Source organism: Apodemus sylvaticus, chromosome 21 (genome assembly GCF_947179515.1).
Source record: "Apodemus sylvaticus chromosome 21, mApoSyl1.1, whole genome shotgun sequence".
Taxonomy (NCBI): domain Eukaryota; kingdom Metazoa; phylum Chordata; class Mammalia; order Rodentia; family Muridae; genus Apodemus; species Apodemus sylvaticus.
In genome coordinates this window covers 24,466,809-24,487,910 of record NC_067492.1, presented here as the reverse complement: position 1 = coordinate 24,487,910, position 21,102 = coordinate 24,466,809, and the positions used below count along the sequence as shown (strand labels likewise).

Genomic DNA, 21,102 nt, shown 5'->3' with positions numbered 1-21,102 from the left:
AACTCAGGATCCACCTACCCTGACTTCCCAAGTTCTGGGACTATTTTTATTAGTCAACATTCCTCTCTCTCTCTCCTCTCTCTCTCTCTCTCTCTCTCTCTCTCTCTCTCTCTCTCTCTCTCTCTCTCTCTCTCTCTCTCTCTGTCTCTCTCTCTTGTGTGTGTGTGTGTGTGTGTGCATATATACATACAGAAATGTCCCTGATGCCAAGAAAGGAATCATGCAGATTTTCCCACCATAACTAACTGGGATTAAGGGACCAGGACAGGGGAAACAAGTAAATTATGAGTCCAGAGATGAAAGAGGAGTTTTCAGGATTAAAGGAACAGTCATAGCTTCCTGTATTTGCCCTTCCAGTTCCATTTGCCCGCAATAGGTGTGGTCATTCTCTAATGTGGCTCACGAGGGTGTGTCTCCTCAGAGAAGCCTCCGTCTTCTCCAGCTTCAGCTTTCTGCTCTGTCTTCTCGTCCCCAGCTCCTCCTTTGGTCCTGTGACTGTCGTGACCATACATTTAGTGGCTGCAGGTTTCAGGTGCAGGTCCCTGTATTGAAGGGGCTGCAGATGCCACACAGCACCTTCAGAGGAAGTCAAAAGAAACCCAGAAGTGTGGAGGTATCCATAGTCCCTGTCTGCTGGTGAGGACTTTCACAAGCCCAGTCAGCTCAGAGTCATTCTCCTGTAGTACCTACCCTGCCAGGCCCCACCCAGAGCCCTGCCCACACTCTGCAGGGTCCAAACTCCAGCTCTAGTCCTCAGGTGCCTTCTGGTAAAGCCTGGCCTGCCCTACAGAAGTTCAGACGCACGCCTGTGTACCATCCATGGGACTGGAACAAATTCACACTCAGCTAACCACCGCGGCCTGCGGGCTCCTGCTTCTCCTCCAGGTCCAGGGTGAGGCTCTCGTGGGAGTGACAGGGAACTATGTCAGAGCTGTGGAACCATGCTGAGACTAAGGGAGAGGGAGGGAGGAAACAGTCAAGGGAGGGCTGAGATGGTGGAGCTCTCGGCTCGCTTGGATGATGCTCTCCACAAGTGTGAAGGTGGGCTGCTTGATGCCAGGAGCAGAGTGCTACCCAAGGATGCCCGCCTTCAGGGATGGCGCTGAAAAGGAGGGGGTTCTGAGCAATGGCAGACTAACAAGGCCAGACAGACTGGAGATGGCGAGTCAGGACCTTCCCTATAGCTGGAGCTCTACTCCGGCACTAAACAACATAACCATACCCTCATGGGCATTTGACTCTGACACATCATTGCCCTGGCCAGAGCGTTAGCATGGCTGGCTTTCTCAGAGATATTCAAGTAAGAATACTTACTCTTGGGGAATGAAGTCCTGCAGCTGAAACTGGAGCTGAGAGATCATGGGATACCTTTTACATCAAATATCTGGTCGGGCTGAGGCAGTGGCGTGACTCAGCTGATAGGGGAAAGGGGAGAGCGCTCTGTGCCTGACAAGCAATTTGCACCTTATTTAGAGTTAAGTGGGCAGAACCCTCTGTCTCTATTCTCTCCCCTCAAGAGACCCTCCCGAGGGCCCTAATTCTTGCCACCCGTTCCCACTCCGCCCAGGAGGAAGGCCACTTGCCTGTCCTTCACTCCTTACCCCCAGTGGCCTTTTCCCTCATATGACTAGATAGCACTCTCAAAAGTCACCAGGACCCTCCAGGCAAGAGATATGCTCAGCCTCTCGAATGGCTCTCCTCTTAGATGGTCCTTGGCTTGAGCTCATATCAGAAACCATCATTAACAAGTCTTAGGAAAGCACAAATGTGGATCCCATCCTCTTCTGTCTCATCCACTCCTGGTTCTTCCACAGGAAATATCAAGGTCCCTGGGACTCACACACAGGGCTCAGGAGTTTATCTAAGAATGGATGGAGTCTCTGGCCCTTACTACAACCAAAATAATTATAGATTCCCTCCATTTCTGTCCCCACAGCTTAACACTGCCTAGCACAGAGATCACCTCACAGTACAAGTTAGAGATCCCTAATACCACTCAATAGAAGGCTTCACTTCAAAACCAATCAGTTAATTTGACAAGTCTAAAGTGGTGAATATGATAGCATCTTCTTATCTATTGTTGTACCAAGCACAACATGAGGCCTCAGTGGCTGGTAAACAGTCAAATCTCATCGATAGAGATCTCGTTGCACATGAAACCCTGTGTGAGCTGCATGTGACAGGGAAAGGGAGTGTTGCCTTTACACATTGGATCGCTGTGCCAGAATACCTGAAGTCTCAGAACGGTCAAGGAAGTGGTTGCAGTTGAGAGTGTGAAAATCTATCATCAGATAGCTCACTCCAGTGAGGGTCTGTGGAGGTCTTCTAATTATGTCACAACACACTGATAGCATTTCACAGTAGTAGAGAGCGTGCATGGTGAAAGAAATAATCCGCCCTTGGAATGGCCATAGTCACTCCTGTCTGACAGCTCTCTCTCTCTCTCTCTCTCTCTCTCTCTCTCTCTCTCTCTCTCTCTCTCTCTCACTGCAAGACCTAACCTGCTTCAAAACTCCAGCAGTAATCCCTGATGAGGGCACCCATGACTCAGGCACCTCCCATTAAATACTATTTCTTAAAGGCTCCGCTACCTCAACCGCAGCACCCTAGGGTAAGCATCTAGTATATGAACCTTTGGGAGACAACAAAGACCCACATCACAGCATTCTGTCCCAGTCCCCAGGTTCATGTCCTTCTCACAGTACGAAATGCGCCCATGCCACACTTTTGGTCTCTTAACTCCTTTGGACATGATTCCAAAGTCCTAGGAAATTCAAGGGAAATTCCTTCTAGCTGGGAGTCTTAAAAAAAAAAAAAACAAGTTTGATAGTTTAAAAATTAATGTTGAAACAGGCACAGAGTAAGCATTCCATGTGCCAGTTGATTTTTGTCAGCCTGACACAATCCTAGAGATATCTGGAGAAAGGGAATCTAAACTGAGAAACTAATTCCAGCAGACTGGCCTGTAGGCAAGTCTGTGGGAGCATTTTCTTGATTAATGATCAGTGTGGGAGAGCCTAGATCATTATGAGAACTGCTGCCCCTGGGCAGGTGGTCCTTTATCATATATAAGAAAGCAGGCTAAGAAAAGCATGGAGAATAAACCAATGGGTGGCATTCCTTCAGGGCAGTGGTTCTCAGCCTTCCTAATGCCAGGGCCCTTTAATTCGATCCTCATGTTGTGATGAACTCAGCCATAAAATTATCTTATTACTGCCTCAGAATTGTAATTTTGCAACTGTTATGATTGCAATGTGTGTATCTGATATGCAGGATATTTATAGGTTGATAATCATTGCTCTGTGGTCTCTGTTTTAGTTTCTGCCATGAATTCCTGCCCTGCCTTCCCTTCAGGACTGTAAGCTGTAAGATAAAATAAACCCTTTCCTCCTCTAAGTTGCCTTCAGTCATAGTAAGGTTGTTTTTGGTTTGGTTTGGTTTGGTTTGGTTTGGTTTGGTTTGGTTTGGTTTGGTTTGGTTTGGCTTGGCTTGGCTTGTTTCTTTTTTTTTATAGCAATAGAAAGCTGACTGGGTACTCCCATTGCTAAAGAATGAACAGAAAAATAGAGAAGGGTGTCAGGGCCCAAGAAAACTCAAAAACAAGCAGGAGAGATAGTCTCTCAAAGCTACAAGTCCAGTATGCTGTGCTCATGGGAACATACACTGGACCCCAGAGACTCAAGTGGCCCCATCCATGTGACATTGCTTGCTATACTAGTTTTTTTTTTCTGTCTCATGACCAGGGCAACTTATACAAGGAAGGGTTTATTTGGGCTTATGGTTCCAGAAAAATACAAGTCTAGAATGGCGAGGATAGCATGACAGTAAGATGCACATATAGGGACAGAGAGAGTATAGAGCTCACATCTTAAACTCAGACTGAAACTGAAAATAATGCATAGATTTTGAAACCCCAAAGGCCCCACTCCTAGTGACTTCCTCCAGCAAAGCCACGCCTTCCAAACATACCGAAACAGCGCCACCAGCTGGGGACCAAGTATTCAATATCTGAGCCTAAGGAGAACATTCTTATTCAAACCGCCACACTGGCTGCCGCCTACCTGGCAACTCTTGCACGGTGTGTGCTGGGGCCTCCTGGCTCTCAGAGCCTGCTGCTGCCAGTGGTCTGATTTTGGACAGTTCCAGAATCTCAAGAGCCATGGTCCCACCCTCACAAGGCATTCTGGTGGGAAACCTTGGCAGAGCTGCTGGGGTGGAGCCTCCCCAGGGTTTTCTTAGAAATCCCAGCGGAACGTGCTAGCCTAATAGCCCTGGAATTCTGCGTCCAGCAAATTACCTGTGTCCAGGTAAACACCCACAGATCTGCTGCTTGATCCCTTTTGGGTCAGAGTCAAGAGTCATCCCTAGGCTGACTCAACCATGGCTGGAGCAGACATGCATTATCATACAATGTCATTATTATACAAACCTAAAGCGATCCTGAAAAATGAGCATGGGAAAACCTCTGTTTTCTGAACCCGCCAAGCCTCCCTGTTTGTGATAGGAAGCTAGAGGAAGAATATGTTGGCAAAATGGAGGCTATCTATGATGCTTCTTCCATTGCTCTGGGGTGCTCCTCTGAGCCTGGCTTCCTTCTACCCACAGCATGTTCTTCTGGGCCTTCGTACTCTTTATGAATTAATGATTTATCTATTTTTATATTATGCACTTTGGGATGTAGCCCAGGTGGTCTCAAAGTCTTGATCCTCTTCCCTCAGCTCATGAGAGCTGCTGGGGTCGCAGGCTGTGCCTCCACACAGCTTTGTCACACATAGTTAATATACACTATTCTAAAATGATATTAATACAAATTGTTTTAGTTGAGGTTTAAGTAAGATCAACACTTTATAAAATAGTAGATATGTATCTGGGAGGGCTTATTCTAATTTTTCCTTTTCAAATTCGTTTGTTGAAAATAGATTTTTTTTCATGCACTATATTCTGACTATGGTTTTCCTCCTCTAACTCCTCCCAGATCCTCCATATCCACCCAAATGCATGCTCTTTTGCTCTATCTCATTAGAAAACAAACAAGTGAGCTGGGTGGTGGTGGCGCATGCCTTTAATCCCAGCACTTGGGAGGCAGAGGCAGGTGGATTTCTGAGTTCAAGGCCAGCCTGGTCTACAGAGTGAGTTCCAGGACAGCCAAGCTACACAGAGAAACCCTGTCTGGAAAGAAAAAAAGAAAAGAAAACAAGCAAGTATATAATAAAATGATGATGGTGATGATGATGATGATGATGATGATGATGATAAACCTGAACAGGACAAAACTAACAGGAAAAAAGGGCCAAAGAAGTACATAACATACAACACATATAGACAGAGAGACACAGGTATTCCCCTAAACACATAGAAATCCCATAAAAGCACAAAATTGGAAACTATAATATATAAGCAAAAGATTGATACAGTTAACACACACATACACACACACACACACCACAAAGCATTATGAGGGGGAAAACTCCAAAAATACTATTATATTCATTTTGCATTGGCCATCTACTGCTGGGCATGGGGCCTGCCCTTAAGTGTGGTCTGTATGCCCAGTGATACTTTGTCTTAGTCAGGGTTCCTATCCCTGCACAAACTTCATGACATGACCAAGAAGCAAGCTGGGGAGGAAAGGGTTTATTCAGCTTACATTTCCACATTGCTGTTCACTAAAGGAAGTCAGGACTGGAACTTAAGCAGGTCAGGAAGCAGGAGCTGATGCAGAGGCCATGGAGAGATGTTCCTTACTGGCTTGCTTCCCCTGGCTTGCTCAGCTTGCTTTCTTAAAGAACCCAAGAGCACCAGCCCAGGGATGGCACCACCCATAAGAGGCCCTCTCCCCCTTGATCACTAATTGAGAAAATGACTTACATCTGGATCTCATGGAGGCATTTCCTCAGCTGAAGTTTCTTTCTCTGTGATACTCCAGGCTGTGTCAAGTTGACACATAGAACCAGCCAGTACATACTTCATTAGAGGAAAACAACTTCTTTTGTGCATGCTTATGAACTGGACAGAGCTTCTGGGTTAGGGAGCCCAACTGTCATTGACCTGTCCATACTGCCCCCATCTCTATGAGTTCATTTGTGTGTCAGCCCTGTGGTGTCTAGAAGGCCTTGTTTCCTCAGTGTCTTTGATCACCATTGGCTCTTACAATCTTTCACCCCTTCTCCTGCAGAGTTTCCTGATCCCTGAGGGGAAGGATTTGATGGAGACATACCATTCAGGACTGAATGCGCAAAGGTCTCTCCCTTACTGCACCCTGTCCCACTGTGGATCTCTTTCTTTGTTCCCATGCTACAAGAAGAAACCTCTCTAATAATGGCTAAGCAAGACACTGGTCTATGAGTATAGCAGAATGTCATTAGGAGTCATTTTATTAATACATCCTTCAAGAACAATATTTGGTTTTTCCCCTAGGTACTCAAGCTAGGTAGTCTTAGGTTCTAAACCACCCAAGCAGTTTCTGGTATGGGTTCTATCTCATGGAGTGGACCTTAAATCCAATCAGATTACTCCAACAACTGTTGTGCTACTATTTATTGTATTAGCACATCTTGCAAGTAGGTCATCACCGTATCACAGCTTTTGAGATATCGTTAAACTATCATAACTAACCATTTCAAGGTTTACGTCAGTGGTTTTTCAGTATACAGAGTTCTCCTGGTGTATCCCCAGATCTGAGCACTCAGTATTCAAGAGCCGCTCTTTCCTGTTTCACACTCAAATCAATAGAGTCGTGAACAGGGGTGAGGCGATACCCCTGTGACAGACAAGAAGTGTGTGAAATTAACGTTTACTGACCTTGCTCTTTAGGAAAGGCTGAGCAGGAGGTGACAAGAAAATTGGTGGAAAAACCTTACTGTGGTGGCATCTAATTACACAGACCCACCCCTGATGTCACCTCTCCATCCACAGGCCAGGACTCAACCAATCCCATCAGGACCACACACACAGGCCAGATACTGGGCAGCCTCATCCATACGAAGGGCCTTGATGTGGGTGTCCACTCTTTCCTGGGAATTCCCTTTGCCAAGGCACCTGTAGGACCACTGCGCTTTGTACCCCCTGAGCCACCTGAACCGTGGAGTGGTGTGAGAGATGGGACCTCACATCCAGCCATGTAAGTTCTCCTGAGTCCCTGGGATGGATGAGTCCTGTGAACTCTGGGCCAGACTTCCATGGTTCCTCATTGCACTCTTCCACAATGCAGGGGGATTCCTGGGAGTATTTTCAGAAGAACTTTATAATATTAAGAGAGTACAAGGACCCTGCCAGCCTCTTAGTTCAAGAATTGGCATTAATCAGGCTCTTTCTAGTGTTCTCTAACATCCAAAAGAGGGTCTCTGGAAGAAGTTTGGGTTGACCCCAGAACCTGTAAAATCCCAAATAAGAGAACTAGAAATGAGGCCCTTGAATAGAACCACTGCACGCAAACATCACATACCATAGTCACTGTGCCCTACAAGGCTAGATGTCACTGGACAAGAAATACATTCATATGTTTGTCAGGTACTTTTCTTATTGCTGGGACAAATTTCATGGCAGAAGCAATTTAATGAGGAAAAGTTTATTTTGGTATATAATTCAAAGGTAATTCCTATCGTGATCGTGGAAGCAGGAATTTGGGGTGGCTTGTCACATTGTGGCCTGACCCACAAGGAAGGAGAGAGAGAGACAGAGACAGACAGAGGCAGACAGAGGGAGAAGGAGAGAGAAATGTTGATACTCAGCTTACTATCTCTTCCTATTCAGGTCAGGACCACAGCCAAGGGGCTAGTGTTGCCTGCTTCTAGGCTACATCTTCTAATCTCAAGTAACCTACCTGCGAAACCCACTCAAAAACAAATCTGGAGGTTGGTTTCCAGAGTGATTCTAAATCTCATCAAGTTGACATTCAAGATGTCACAATGTGCCTCTGACCAGAGATTATGGAAGGGATGAGAACCCCAAGAGTCTGGACTTAGTATTAGGGAGGCTATCAGTACCCCGTGGGAAACTAGCCTCCACTCATTCATAAACTCCAGTATGACATAGCTGTCCTATTTCAGAAATGGTTGCCTAAAAGGAGACATGGTCATTGTCAACACCTGCAATCAAAGGCTGTCAAAAAGATTCCTAAAGGTCATTCTTCAACTATGTTCAGGAGGTGTAGGATTCAAGCCCCTTGATAACCCTGAGGCTTTACTGGAAGTCTGGGATCCATCTCAGCTTCTGCAGATCCCATAGCCTATACCTCGATGGTCAGGAAGTTAGAGAAGGGCCGTGTGTAAGCAAAACATCAGGAAGGGATGTGCCTGTGGATAATTGAAAGTGTATTTATCCTGAGGGTCTATTGCCGGGCACCCTGTGTCCCTGGGCTGAGTGTCTGCATGCTTGATCACCAGGTGTCTGCAGGACATCACTGCAATGAATATGCAGGCTTTGAAGCTGCTGAAGCTGACCTTACCTCCCATCCCTATGTCTGAGGACTGCCTGTACCTTAACATCTATACACCAGATCATGCCCATGAGGGTTCCAACCTGCCTGTGAGTGTCAAGCCATGCTCATTCAGGGGTAAGAGAACATTTCTTCTAGAGAAATACTAGAAGATCAGATGCCGTGAACCCTAATGAGAAATCTCTTCCTGAAATTCAACGTACAAACCAAATGGTGTTCTAGAAGATCTAACGGGTGCACAATGGCTGCACTTTGAAGTCACCAAAGACCTAGCCATTGTTGGTTTTTTTTTTAATTGAATTGATGAGATTTAATAACATCTTTATTAATTTTCATGTGGCATAATGAAGAAAATAACCTCTATTATTTTTCCCCTCAAATGTTTCTGGGAATAATAAAGTCAGGCTTTGATACTGGAGTGGACTCTAAAGAGAGAACATTTGTGTCCATGACTGCATGTCCAACACCTCACTTGTAGCATCTCTCGATGCGGGCAGTTGCTCAAGTTGTACTGACTCTGAAGGCCAGCTGAGCTATCTGGAAGACACATGACACCTGCCTTGATTTCCTCAGGTGATGGTGTGGATCCATGGAGGTGCACTGGTCATAGGCATGGCTTCATTGTATGATGGGTCCACGCTGGCAGCCACGGAGAATGTAGTGGTGGTCACTATCCAATACCGCCTAGGTGTCCTGGGCTTCTTCAGGTGAGTCTGGAGCTATGCTTGGCAATGGGGCCTGAGCAGAATAAGGACATCCCTGTGATTCCTGCCCTTGCCGCTTCTCAGCACTGGAGATGAGCACGCCAGAGGCAACTGGGGATACCTGGACCAAGTGGCCGCCCTCCGCTGGGTCCAGCAGAACATCGCCCACTTTGGAGGCAACCCTAACCGGGTCACTATTTTTGGGGAGTCAGCAGGTGGCACAAGTGTGTCTTCACTTGTGGTATCCCCTATGTCCCAAGGACTTTTCCACGGTGCTATCATGGAGAGTGGAGTGGCCCTGATGTCGAGCCTCATCTCAACGTCTTCTGATGTAGTCTATAGAGTGAGTGCCCTCAACCATCCCAACCCTGAGCTGTCACCTCAGCTCTTCCCTCTTAGAAACTCTGGTTCTCTGTCTGACCAATGTGTACAAGGACTGTGGAGGTAACCAGGAAACTGCTTCCTGTACAGGAATGTCTGAAGGGCTAAAGGTTAGAATCTACCTCCTCTCTACCTCATACTGGCTATGTATCCCATAAAGCTGTACAAAGGATTTGCGACATTATAAGCATTCGGGCATGATTGAAGGAAACAGAAACAATTTCACACTGGCCATAATCTACATGCCTATTTACCTTATGAGATTTGAGAAATATCTAAACCCAATTAGGGACTTTAGAACAAACCCTTCCCTGTCTAGAAGAATGAGTCATTCCTTTCCTGATGCTTTTACAGACGGTGGCCAACCTGTCTGGATGTGAGCAGGTGGACTCCAAGGCCCTGGTGAACTGTCTACGAGGCAAGAGCGAGGAAGAGATCATGGCTATTAACAAGGTTGGCCTGGATGGTAGGATAGATGGGCAATAAGGTATAAGGCAGCCTGCTCTAGGTAGCCTTCAACTCCCTTGGACACTAACTTCATTCCAACCTTCATAACTCAGAGCCCAGGTAGAGATCTGAAGACCAGGACATGGGAAACCATCTGTAGGACCTCACAGAGTAGGTGTGACAATCCTGGGATGACACAATCAAGAATGGGAAACTATGGTCTGACATCAGAATTGTCAAGGATCTGACCTTCCTCCCTAACAGTCAATGTCCCTTTCAGGCCTTCAAGATCATCCCTGGCATAGTGGATGGTATCTTCCTGCCCAGACATCCTCAGGAGCTGATGGCCTCTTCTGACTTTCACCCTGTCCCCAGTATTATTGGTATCAACAATGATGAGTATGGCTGGATTATCCCCTCGGTGAGTCCTGGGTCTGAAGTCTTTGGTCTCTGGGAAACCTATCCTCTCATTCTATGGGATCCTGATGACAACACAGACTCTCCTCTTACCACTTAGAGCATGAGTACCATTGACTCCAAGAAGGAGATGAACAGACAGATGGTGCAAGCTATCCTGCAGAGGAGGGCAGCCCAGATGGTAAGGCTTCCAGGATACTGTAAATAATGAGCACAGAGGGCATCTCCATTGCATCCTGATCATGCAACAAACTGCAGGAACAAAGGCTGAACTGTGATGGTGCTTGTGGGTTGAGTGTCTCCAGAACCTGGCCCTCTCTTAATTTAACTTGCCCCATGCCAGGCCCTACTCTTCATCCTGAGGCAGTGGCTTCGCTGTCCCCAGAGCCTATCTGACATGCTCTCCCTGACCCCTCTGGGCTAGATGTGGCCTCCTGAAGTTAGTGACCTGCTGATGGAGGAGTATGTGGGGGACAATGAGGACCCTCAGTTTCTCCAAGTGCAGTTCAAGGAGATGATGGAAGACTTGACCTTTGTGATCCCCGCACTGCAAGTAGCACAGTTTCAACGTGAGTATATCTGGAACTGAGACCTGATGCCTGGGGACAGCTCAAAATTGCAGTGGCCAGTTGAGCTCTGGGGCGTACATACCTCCACCCATGTCTCTATATTGGGCCTCTAATAGCAGACACTTAATATCTCCCATCTAACTAAATTCTTGGGACTTGTCTGAGACACAGGAATCTTCCAAACTTAACTGATAAGGAAAGGGTGTGCCAATGACATCTTAAGACCATATAGCAAAGATTTCTAAGATTTAACCAAGCCCCTCCCTTGACCCCTGCTCCAGCCTGGAGTTTCACATTTCACTACTCAGATTCTGTCCAGCTTTGGCCCCAGATGCAGCTGGCTGTCTTGTCATCACAGTTGAGGAAGGACATCCTCAGGTGAGAGTCCGCTTTCGCAGCCTGTTCTTACCTCCAGGTTCCCATGCTCCTGTCTTCTTCTATGAGTTCCAGCATCGGCCCAGCTTCTTCAAGGACTCCAAGCCACCCCATGTGAAGGCTGACCACGGTGATGAGATCCTCTTTATCTTCAGATCATTTTGGGGAGGCACCCAAGGTGAGGGATCCTTATTCCCCTCAGGCATGCTCAGATGGAGAAACTGAGGTTCAGAGAGTAAAGCCATTGTGGCTTGGGTACCATGATGTGAGAGTAGAAACTCGGCCCCTTCCCACCCTTGCCTGTTTCCTCCAGCTATCCCTACCTATGAGGACCATGAATCAGGCATGGTGGAATGATGGGTTGTCTTACAGTACTTGTTCATTTACTTGTTTTGACTTTTTGAGACAAATTTGCCCTGTGTAACCCATAATGATTCAGAGTTCTCCTGTCTCAATCATTCTGAGTGCTGACATTAGAGACAAGCACAGAATGAGAAGGGTATTCTAAAGGTGTGGTTATTCCTTAGATAACTTCCTTTCATCAGAAGGAAGGAGGACATTCTGGGAGATGAATTATCCAGAGGGAGTAGAAATTAGAGACTGGGATGAGTGAGACAGAATGTGCAGGAGCAGGAAGTGGATTGTGGGTAGTGGGAGAGGAAGGGAAAGGGAGGGAGGGGAAGAGAAGGGGAGGGGAAGGAAGAGGAATGATAGAGGAAGGGAAGGGAGTGGAGGGAAGGGGAGGGGAATGGAAGGGAATGAAGGGTAAGGGAAGGGGAAGGAAGGGAGTGGAGGGAAGGGGAGGGGAATGGAATGGAATGAAGGGGAAGGGAAGGGGAAGGAAAGGAGAAGGGGAGGGAGGTAGAGGGGAGGGGAGGGAAAGGGAATGGAAGGGAGTGAAGGAGAAGGGAAGGGGAAGGGGAAAGAGAGGGAAAAGAAGGGGAGGAGAAGGGGAGAGAAGGGAAGGGAAGAGAAGGGAGGGGAGGAGAAGGGAGGGGAGGGGAAGACAAGGGAGAGGAGGAGAGGAGAAGGGAGGGGAGGAGAGAAAAAGGGAGGGGAGGAGAGGAAAAGGAAGGGGAGGAGAGGAGAAGGGAGGGGAAGGGAGGGGGAGAGGAGGGAAGGAGAGGGAAGGGAAGACACCAGGCTGAGAGTGCTGGGAGGGTGGAGTGGACATCTGCAGGAGAAGCAGGAGTCTGGACCCTTAATTTCTTCCTCTCTGCAGTTGACCTCACTGAGGAAGAGGAGCTGCTAAGCAGGATGATGATGAAGTACTGGGCCAACTTTGCACGACAGGGGTGAGAACACGCCCTCCCTTAACCTCTAAGGTTTTGATTGACATCCAGGGCTTGCCTTGTGGGGACAAGACAATACAATAAGGTCTTTTTGTTTGCCTACATCAGTACATCTGCCTCTAAGTCCCATAATTCCCTACTGCTTAGTCCAAATAATCCATGCTCAAGAGGGCCTAAAGTAACCTTTGCTCTCTCTGCTGTGGGGATGTGTCCACAGGAACCCCAACAGCGAGGGTCTACCCTACTGGCCTGTGTTTGACCATGATGAACAGTACCTGCAGCTGAACATCCAGCCTGCTGTGGGCCGAGCCCTGAAAGCCAGAAAGTTTCAGTTCTGGACCAAGACTCTTCCTGAAAAGATGCGGGAGCTAAAAGATATTGCAGACAGACATACAGAGTTGTAGCACCCTGAGTTGAGTTGTAGTTTGTCCTGAGTGAGGTGGGCTTATTCTGAACTTTCCAAACACCTTAAAAAGAAACATGGGATCCACATGTTTGCATAGTCATTAGATTCATACACTCAACAGTTAGGAAGTTTCCCCTACAAGATATATGTTCCTTGCTAAGCCTGACATGAGTCCCTTCTGTTACACATAACAAACATACAAGAGACAATGGATGGGTGAGTTCCGGTAGACAATATCTTCCTCCGGGTTACAGTAAGCATGGGCCGTCCCTCCCTCCCCTCCACCCACCTCCTTTCTTCTGTCACTTCTTAGGCCCTCAACTATTAATGCTGTCCCAGGGGAGAATCTCACTAACCTTGGTGATGGAAATCTGTTTTTCACGTCTCATATATTCTCCTATATTCTAATAGATAGGGAAAAACCTAAAAATCAGATACTAAAAGTCAAAAGAGTTCATTTTATCCACTCTCTTTTTTTAAGGTTTTTTTAAATTTTATATTTTATGTATAAGAGTATTGTGTCGCTGTCTTCAGACACACCAGAAGATGGTTGTAAGCCACCATGTGGTTGCTGGGAATTGAATTCAGGACCTCTGGAAGAGCAGTCAGTGCCCCTAACCACTGAGTCATCTCTCCAGCCCCACAAGAGTTCATTCTAGGGCTATCCCACAGTTATTGCAATGGGGTGGCTTCAACACAACAATTTTTTTATTCGATATATTTTTTATTTACATTTCAAATGATTTCCCCTTTTCTAGCCCCCCACTCCCCGAAAGTCCCGCAAGCCCCCTTCTCTCCCCCTGTCCATTTTTTTGCTATCTATTCTGAAAGTTGCAAGTTCTGGTGATGGTGATGATATCTAACAAGGAACTGCTCTCTGACTCAAGAATAGCAGGCTTTCCTTCCCACCACAAAGCTCCCACAAGCACAATTCATATGAGCCCATCTTCTATTGTTAAAACAAAAGATCTGAACCAGATATGTAGGGGGAAAAAGAGTTTCTGAGCTAGCAAAACAGCTCAGCAGTTAAGGATGCCTGCCACCGAGCCTCAGAACACGAATCTGATCCCCAGGACCTACATGGTAGAAGGAGAGAACTGACTTCCCAGGTTGCCCTTTGACCTCCACATATGCTTTATGGTTCTGTGGCGCGCGCGCGCACGCACACACACACACACACACACACACGTAGATGTTTAAAAAACAAACAATAGAAAACTCTAAGATTGGATAACTTCACTTCCTGAGACACTGATGAAAACAGCATAGCAGAGAGCAGAAAGGGAGGTGGCCCAGTGAGGGAGAAGCCCGCGGGCCATCCCTGCTGCCCGCGGGCCACCCCTGCTGCTCGCGGGCCATCCCTGCTGCCCGCGGGCCATCCCTGCTGCCCAGGGGCCATCCCTGCTGCCCAGGGGCCATCCCTGCTGCCCATAGGACATCCCTGATGTCCATAGGCCACCCCTACTGTCCAACAGCCTGACCCCAGGGGCTTATTGGAACTGCACTAATCCCAGTGACTCCAGGACTCATGACGTGCCACAGGCCCCACCACGTAAAGAGTCCATCACTTATTGTTTCCACGATGGGATAAAGCCTTTCTAGCACATGAGCCTTCTCAGAACATGCCCTTCCCTTGTGGTGGGGCTCACCTCACACAGACTCCTCTGTGCTGGTTTAATGTCAACTTGACACAAGCTAGGTGTTACCTAAAAGGAGGGAATCTCTCTTGTGAAAATGCCTCCAGAAGATTCTGTGCAGGGTGTTTTCTGAATTGGTGATTGATGGGAGAGGGCCCAGCCCATGGCGGGTGGTGCCGTCTTTGGGCTGATGGTCCTGGATTGTATAAGGAAGCAAGTTGAGCAAGCCATGAAGAGCAAACAAGCCAGCAGCATCCCTCCATGGCCTCTGCATCAGCTCCAGAGGCCTCCAAATTCCTGTCCTGTTTGAGTCCCCGCCCTGACTTCCTTCAATGATGAATGGTGATATGGAAGTGTAAGCCAAATAAACCCTTTCCTCCCCTAAGATGCTTTGGTCGTGGTGTTTTGTCACACCAATGGTAACCCTAACTAAGACACCCCTCTTAACACCAAAATAATGGAGATTGGGTTTGCACATAGTAATGGTAGCAGAGACCACAGGCACTGTGGTCACTAATTATGAGAAACGTAAAGACTCCAGGCCTTATCTGTTGTCCCTGAAGGTTGAATGTCATCTGTCATTGGCACTTAAAGCAATATACCCTCCATGTTCAGTGTGGCACGCCGCTGTAGCTGTCACCCTTGCACTAAGGAAGCAAAACAGGAAAACCACCATCCCAGGTCAGTCCGGTGTCATATCAAATGCTGACTCCAAATAAATACATGTGGAAATCAACCCCCTTCTATTTCTATCCAAAGCAGTGCTTAGATACATCTTTGTGAGACACGGCATTAGGTATGCACACAGGATGCTGACTCCTGAACCACGCTGCAGGTGAGTGTGGTTCCTTGTGTCCTGTCTTTTGCCGTTACACCAGTGTGGTTTGGTCTGCAGACACCATAAGACACTGTGCAGACACTTGACCTTTGCGCATCTACAAAAAGGACAGTCTTTGAGACCCTCCTTGGATGTGGGGTTGTGGTGAGAAATGGGAGATCCAGACACATCAAGGAGCAGAGGGTCCCACCCCTAACTCCATAGGGGCCTAGTCATAGAGAGGTACCTTCCTGCCCTTCACAGTCCCCCTGCAACCTCTGGACCATTTGACCATCTCCCACTTGGGAGCACATCCATGTGAGTAACACATTGTTGTCCCTAAATATTCCTTCCCCACCCACACCCCATCCCTCTCTTGTGTGACTAACCCCCACCTCATCCCACCACCTCTACCACCCCACCCCTGTGCATGTGTGAGCATCTGAACTAGCTCTTGCAGGCATGAATTAAGACCAAAGGTTGATGTTAGGGTGTCTTTCTCAAGTATTTCTCCACTTACTTTTTCAGACAGGATCTCAGACTGAACCTTGGTCTCACAGATGTACCTAATCTGACCATCACATCAGCACCAGGCTCTGCCTGTCTCCACTTCTCCCCACTGAGCTTACATGTTCCCTCCACCATGCCTGGATTATGCCTGGCTTTCATATGGGTGCAATGTATCTGAACCCAGATATCCATGCTTGTTCAGAAAACTCTGCTCTAGACCTGCTCCCTCAGATTTGGCTACTTTTTAAGACTTAATTACTTTATGTATATGAATATCTTGCCTGCATATGTTTGGCAATTTTTAATAAAGTTTTATGGATATTTACACACAACACTTAACATAATCTCATGCTTTCAATCTTAGAGTTCAGACCTAGGGCCAAAGCACTGAGTCACGTGGAAAACTTGTTGAACCTTTAGAGAAATTGCAAAGCTAGAGGTGGGCTTGATGACAGAGAGCTTGTCTAGTATGTATAAAACCCTGGATTCAATAATCCCAGCACCACCAAAAGAAATATAAAGCCAAGTTAGGTGACATAGGTGACCTCTGTAATCCTTACTATTCAGAGGTCTGGGGCAAAAAGTTTGCAAGTTAAAACCTGCCTACGCTGCAGAGCAAACCACAAATCATGTGATAGCCGTAATGAGAACCTGTGTCAAAATAAAAACAGACAAAAGAAAGGTGTTGAAATTAGAGCTCGTGGTGGAGCACTTGGCTAGCATGTGGAAGACGTTAGGTTCAGTCCCCAGAATCAGAAACATATAAAGATGGAGTAGCAAATAAGGAAAGAGAAGAAAATGTTGAATCACCTCCAAATGACCATCTCACACCAACTGTGCGTTGAAGATGCCAGTTGCTTGTGTCCTCACCAATACTTAAAGTATTGAGCCTGAAATATTAATGCATTGGATGGGTATGGGCTGCTGGTTGTAGATGTTTCCCTAGATTCTTTAGTGTCTGCTTCTGGAAAGAGAGACAGAAGCCGAGACAGATACAGGGGTAGACGTAATGAGATATGTTACCGTGGTATTCGCTTTACTTTGAGAAAAGTGATTTTTATTTTTGTCATGCTTTAGAAGCCTTTCAGTCCACTCTGGCATGAAAGACAAGGAGCTCCGGTGCATGACAGCAGGCGCATGTGATGACAAGCCCTCACTTGGCCACAGCAGAGCAGAAAGCAGAGAGAGCCAGAGCAGAACCAGGGGCGGGTACAACTTTCAAAGACCAGTGTCTTAGTTAGGGTTTCCGTTGCTACGATGAAAAAACATGACCAAAGCAACTTAAGGAGAAAGGGTTTATTCTGCTTACACTTCCACATCATAGTTCATGCCTGAAGGAAGTCACGGCAGAAACTCTAAAAGGGCAGGAACCAGGAGGAACCTAAAAGGGCTGCTGCAGAGGCCATGGAGGGGTGCTGTTGACTGACTCGCTTAGCCTGTTCTCTCATAAAACCAGGACCAGCCAGGCGATGGTGGCACACGCCTGTAATCCCAGCACTCTGGGAGGCAGAAGCAGGCAGATTTCTGAGTTCAAGGCCAGCCTGGTCTACAGAGTGAGTTCCAGGACAGCCAGGACTATACAGAGAAACCCTGTCTCAAGAAAATAAAGAAACACACACACACACACACACACACAAAAAAAAAAAAAAAAAAAAAAAAAAAAAAAAACAACCAGAACCAATTGCCACAGGCCAGGCCCTCCCCTCTTCAATCACTAATTTAAAAAAATGCCCTACAACTGGATCTTATGGAAATACTTTCTCAATTGAGATTTCCTCCATGCCAGATGACCTTAGCTCATGTCAAGTTGACATAAAAACATCCAGCACAGCTAGGTCCTAAAGAATGACTTGCAGCAGCCACACTCTACCTTCTAAGGGGTCCACGGTCTTCAAAGTAGGGTCCCAAGCTGGAGGCCAAGCGTTCAAAACGTATTTCCAAAACTTTACGGGGACATTCAAAATCAAACCAAAAGAATGTATAGCACACAAACACACATGTATGTGTACATATACTATATGGATATGTGTGTAAACATATAGGTAAGAATGTAAGTATACACAGAGAAATGCTCTTGGAAAGGCTGGTGAGAAGGCTCAGCAGGCAAAGGCACTTGCACAAGCCTGATGGTCTGAGTTCAACCCCTGGAACCTACAGTGGAAGAGATAAGGTCAAAATAATTGACCTCAACACCCACATCTAGACATACCTACATGCGTACATGTCTATTCCTGTGACTCCTTTCTGCATTTTCAAATTCAAAACTCCACTAAGCTAACTTATAGATGAACTTATAGATACATAAGACCTACCAAAAAAAATCTCAAAATTTATATGGAAACATGAAAAGATCCAGGATAGCCAAGACAATATTAAAAAATAAAAACACTGCTGGGTATCATAATCCCTGATTCCAAATTGTGCTACAGAGCTATAGTAATAAAAACAGCATGGGGGGCTGGAGAGATGGCTCAGCAGGTAAGAGCACTGACTGCTCTTCCAAAGGTCATGAGTTCGAATCCCAGCATCCACATGGTGGCTCACAACCATCCATAAAGAGATCTGACACCTACAGTGTACTTACATATAATAAATAAATAAATAAATATTTAAAAAAAACAGCATGGTACTGGCATTCAAATAGACACATTGATTAATAGAGTAGGATTGAGAACCCACATATAAGCCCGTGCTCATGCAGCCCCCTGAATTTTGACAAAGAGAACAAAATACACATTGGAGAAAAGACAGTATCTTCAATAAATGCTGGTGGACCTCAACATGAGACCTGAAACCCTGAATCCGATAGAGGAACACACTTGAACTTATAGACACAGGAAAGAATTTTCTGAACAGGACCCTGCTAGTGCAGGCTTAACACTAGCATTTGCAAAAAAAAAAACACAAAAACAAAAACAAAAACAAAAAACATGAAATTAAGCCTTCTGTATAGCAAAAGGCGCCATCCTTTGAGTGAGGAGTGATCTATACATCTGACAGAGAGCTGGTATCTAGAACAGAACATAGAACTCAAAAACAACTAAACACCAAGAAAACAAACAACTTAATTGAAAAAAAAACACAGCATGGAATTAAACAGAGAAAAACAAAAGAAATACAAGTAGCCAAGAAATATATATATAAATTGTTCAAAATCTTTAGCCATCAGGGAAATGCAAATTAAAAGAACCTTAAGATTTCATCTTATCCAGGTCAGAAATAAGATCAATTTGAGAGAGAGAGAGAGAGAGAGAGAGAGAGAGAGGAGAGAATAAATACAGTACGAATGGGAGCACAAGCACAGTGTTTTCACCCACTCTGAAAACCAGTGTAGAAAGTGCTCAGAAAGTTAAAAAATGGAGACTAGAGAGATGACTCAGCAGTTAAAAGCACTGACCGCTCCCAGTCCCACTTGGCAGCACTGCTGTCTGCGGTTCCAGTCCCAATGGATACAGTGCCCTCGTCAGGCGTCCAGGGGTACTGCATGCATGTAGTACACAGACAAAGGTAGAAAACACACACACAATAATACAGTTTTAATTAATTCATTCATTATGAAAAGCTAGAAATAAGGAAAATAAAGATAGTTCATGCATTAAGAGCTCTGACTTCCATAAACAGCCACCAAACCGGGACATTATTGTGGATGCCAGGAAGTGCTTGCTAATGGAAGCCTAATACGGATGTCTACTGAAAGGCTCTGCCAGAGCCTGACAAAGACAGAGGCAGAAGCTCGCAGCCAACCATTAAATCGAGCACAGGGTTCCCAAAGGAGTAGTTAGAGAAGGGACTGAAGGAGCTGAAGGGGTTTAGGATGAAAAACAATATCAACCAACCAGAGCCCCCAGAGCTCCCAGGGACTAAACCACCAACCAAAGACCGTGGAGCGACCCATGGAGCGACCCATGGTTCCAGCCACATATGTAGCAGAGGGTGGCCTTGTCAGACGTCAGTGAGGAGAGTCCTATAAAGACTTGATACCCCAGTGTAGGGGAATGCCAGTGTGGAAGGACTGGAGTTGGGGGGGACAGGGGGAGTAGTGGCAGGGAGAGGGGGATGGAATAGGGGGGTTTCCTAAGGGGCAACCTGGAAAAGGGGAAATATTTGAAATGTAAATAAAGAAAATATTCAATCGAAAAAAGAAGAGTTCTGGCTTTTCTCCCAGCACCCACATGGTAACTCCATTTCTAGGAGATCCAATACCCTCACCTACCTAGCCTCTGTAGGCACCAGGCATGAGAGTACTACACAGACATACATGCAGGCAAAACACCTATCCACATAAATTTAAATTTAAAATTAATGTTTAAATCTTTTTAAATCTAGGAGCAGGCAGCATGGCACACACCTTTAATCTTTTTTTTTTCTTTTCTTTTGTTGGATATTTTCTTTATTTACATTTCAAATGTTATCCCTTTTTCTAGTCTCCCCTCCGGAAAACCCCTATTCCATCCCCCTCCCCCTGCTTCTATGAGGGTGTTCACCCACCCACTCCCACCTCCTGGACCTGGCATTCCCCTACACTGAGGTATCGAGCCTTTACAGGACTCTCCTCATTGATGCCTGACTAGGCCATCCTCTGCTACATATGTGGCTGCAACCATGGGTCGCTCCATGGGTCTTTGGTTGGTGGTTTAGTCCCTGAGAGCTCTGGGGACTCTGGCTGGTTGATATTGTTGTTCATCCTAAACTCCTTCAGCTTCTTCAGTCCCTTCTCTAACTCCGCCTTTGGGGACCCTGTGCTCAATCCAATGGTTGGCTGTGAGCATCCGCTTTTGTATTTGTCAGGCTCTGGCAGGGCATCTCAGGAGACAACTCTATCAGGCTCCTGTCAGAATGCACTTCTTGGCATTCGCAATAGTATCTGTGTTTGGTGACTGTATATGGGATGGATCCCCAGGTGGGGCAGTCTCTGAATGGCCTTTCATTCAGTCTCTGCTCCACACTTTGCCTCCATATTTGCTCCTGTGAGTATTTTGTTCCCCCTTCTAAGAAGCACTGAGGCATCCACACGTTGGACTTCCTTCTTCTTGAGCTTCATGTGGTCTGTGAATTGTATCTTAGGTATTCCAAGCTTTTGGGCTAATATTCACTTATCAGTGAGTGCATA

General features: G+C 46.3%; 1 protein-coding gene across 1 annotated transcript; it reads left to right on the top strand.

Annotated features, from left to right (window-relative positions):
• The first annotated feature begins 819 nt into the window (after positions 1-819).
• LOC127671921 (cocaine esterase-like) lies at positions 820-13,026 on the top strand. Its single transcript, XM_052167036.1, has 12 exons — positions 820-892; positions 6,916-7,120; positions 8,385-8,526; positions 9,011-9,144; positions 9,226-9,484; positions 9,877-9,975; positions 10,250-10,390; positions 10,487-10,567; positions 10,811-10,955; positions 11,371-11,508; positions 12,553-12,625; positions 12,840-13,026. Exons 1-12 carry the CDS (start codon positions 820-822, stop codon positions 13,024-13,026), a joined length of 1,677 nt encoding a protein of 558 aa, XP_052022996.1.
• Positions 13,027-21,102: the final 8,076 nt, after the last annotated feature.

Excerpts from the sequence above, each read along its gene's own strand:
- LOC127671921 (XM_052167036.1), top strand. The coding sequence starts at position 820 with ATGGGACTGGAACAAATTCACACTCAGCTAACCACCGCGGCCTGCGGG. Across the intron at positions 7,121-8,384 it reads GGGACCTCACATCCAGCCAT|GTGTCTGCAGGACATCACTG; the intron begins GTAAGTTCTCCT and ends CTTGATCACCAG. Across the intron at positions 9,485-9,876 it reads CTTCTGATGTAGTCTATAGA|ACGGTGGCCAACCTGTCTGG; the intron begins GTGAGTGCCCTC and ends ATGCTTTTACAG.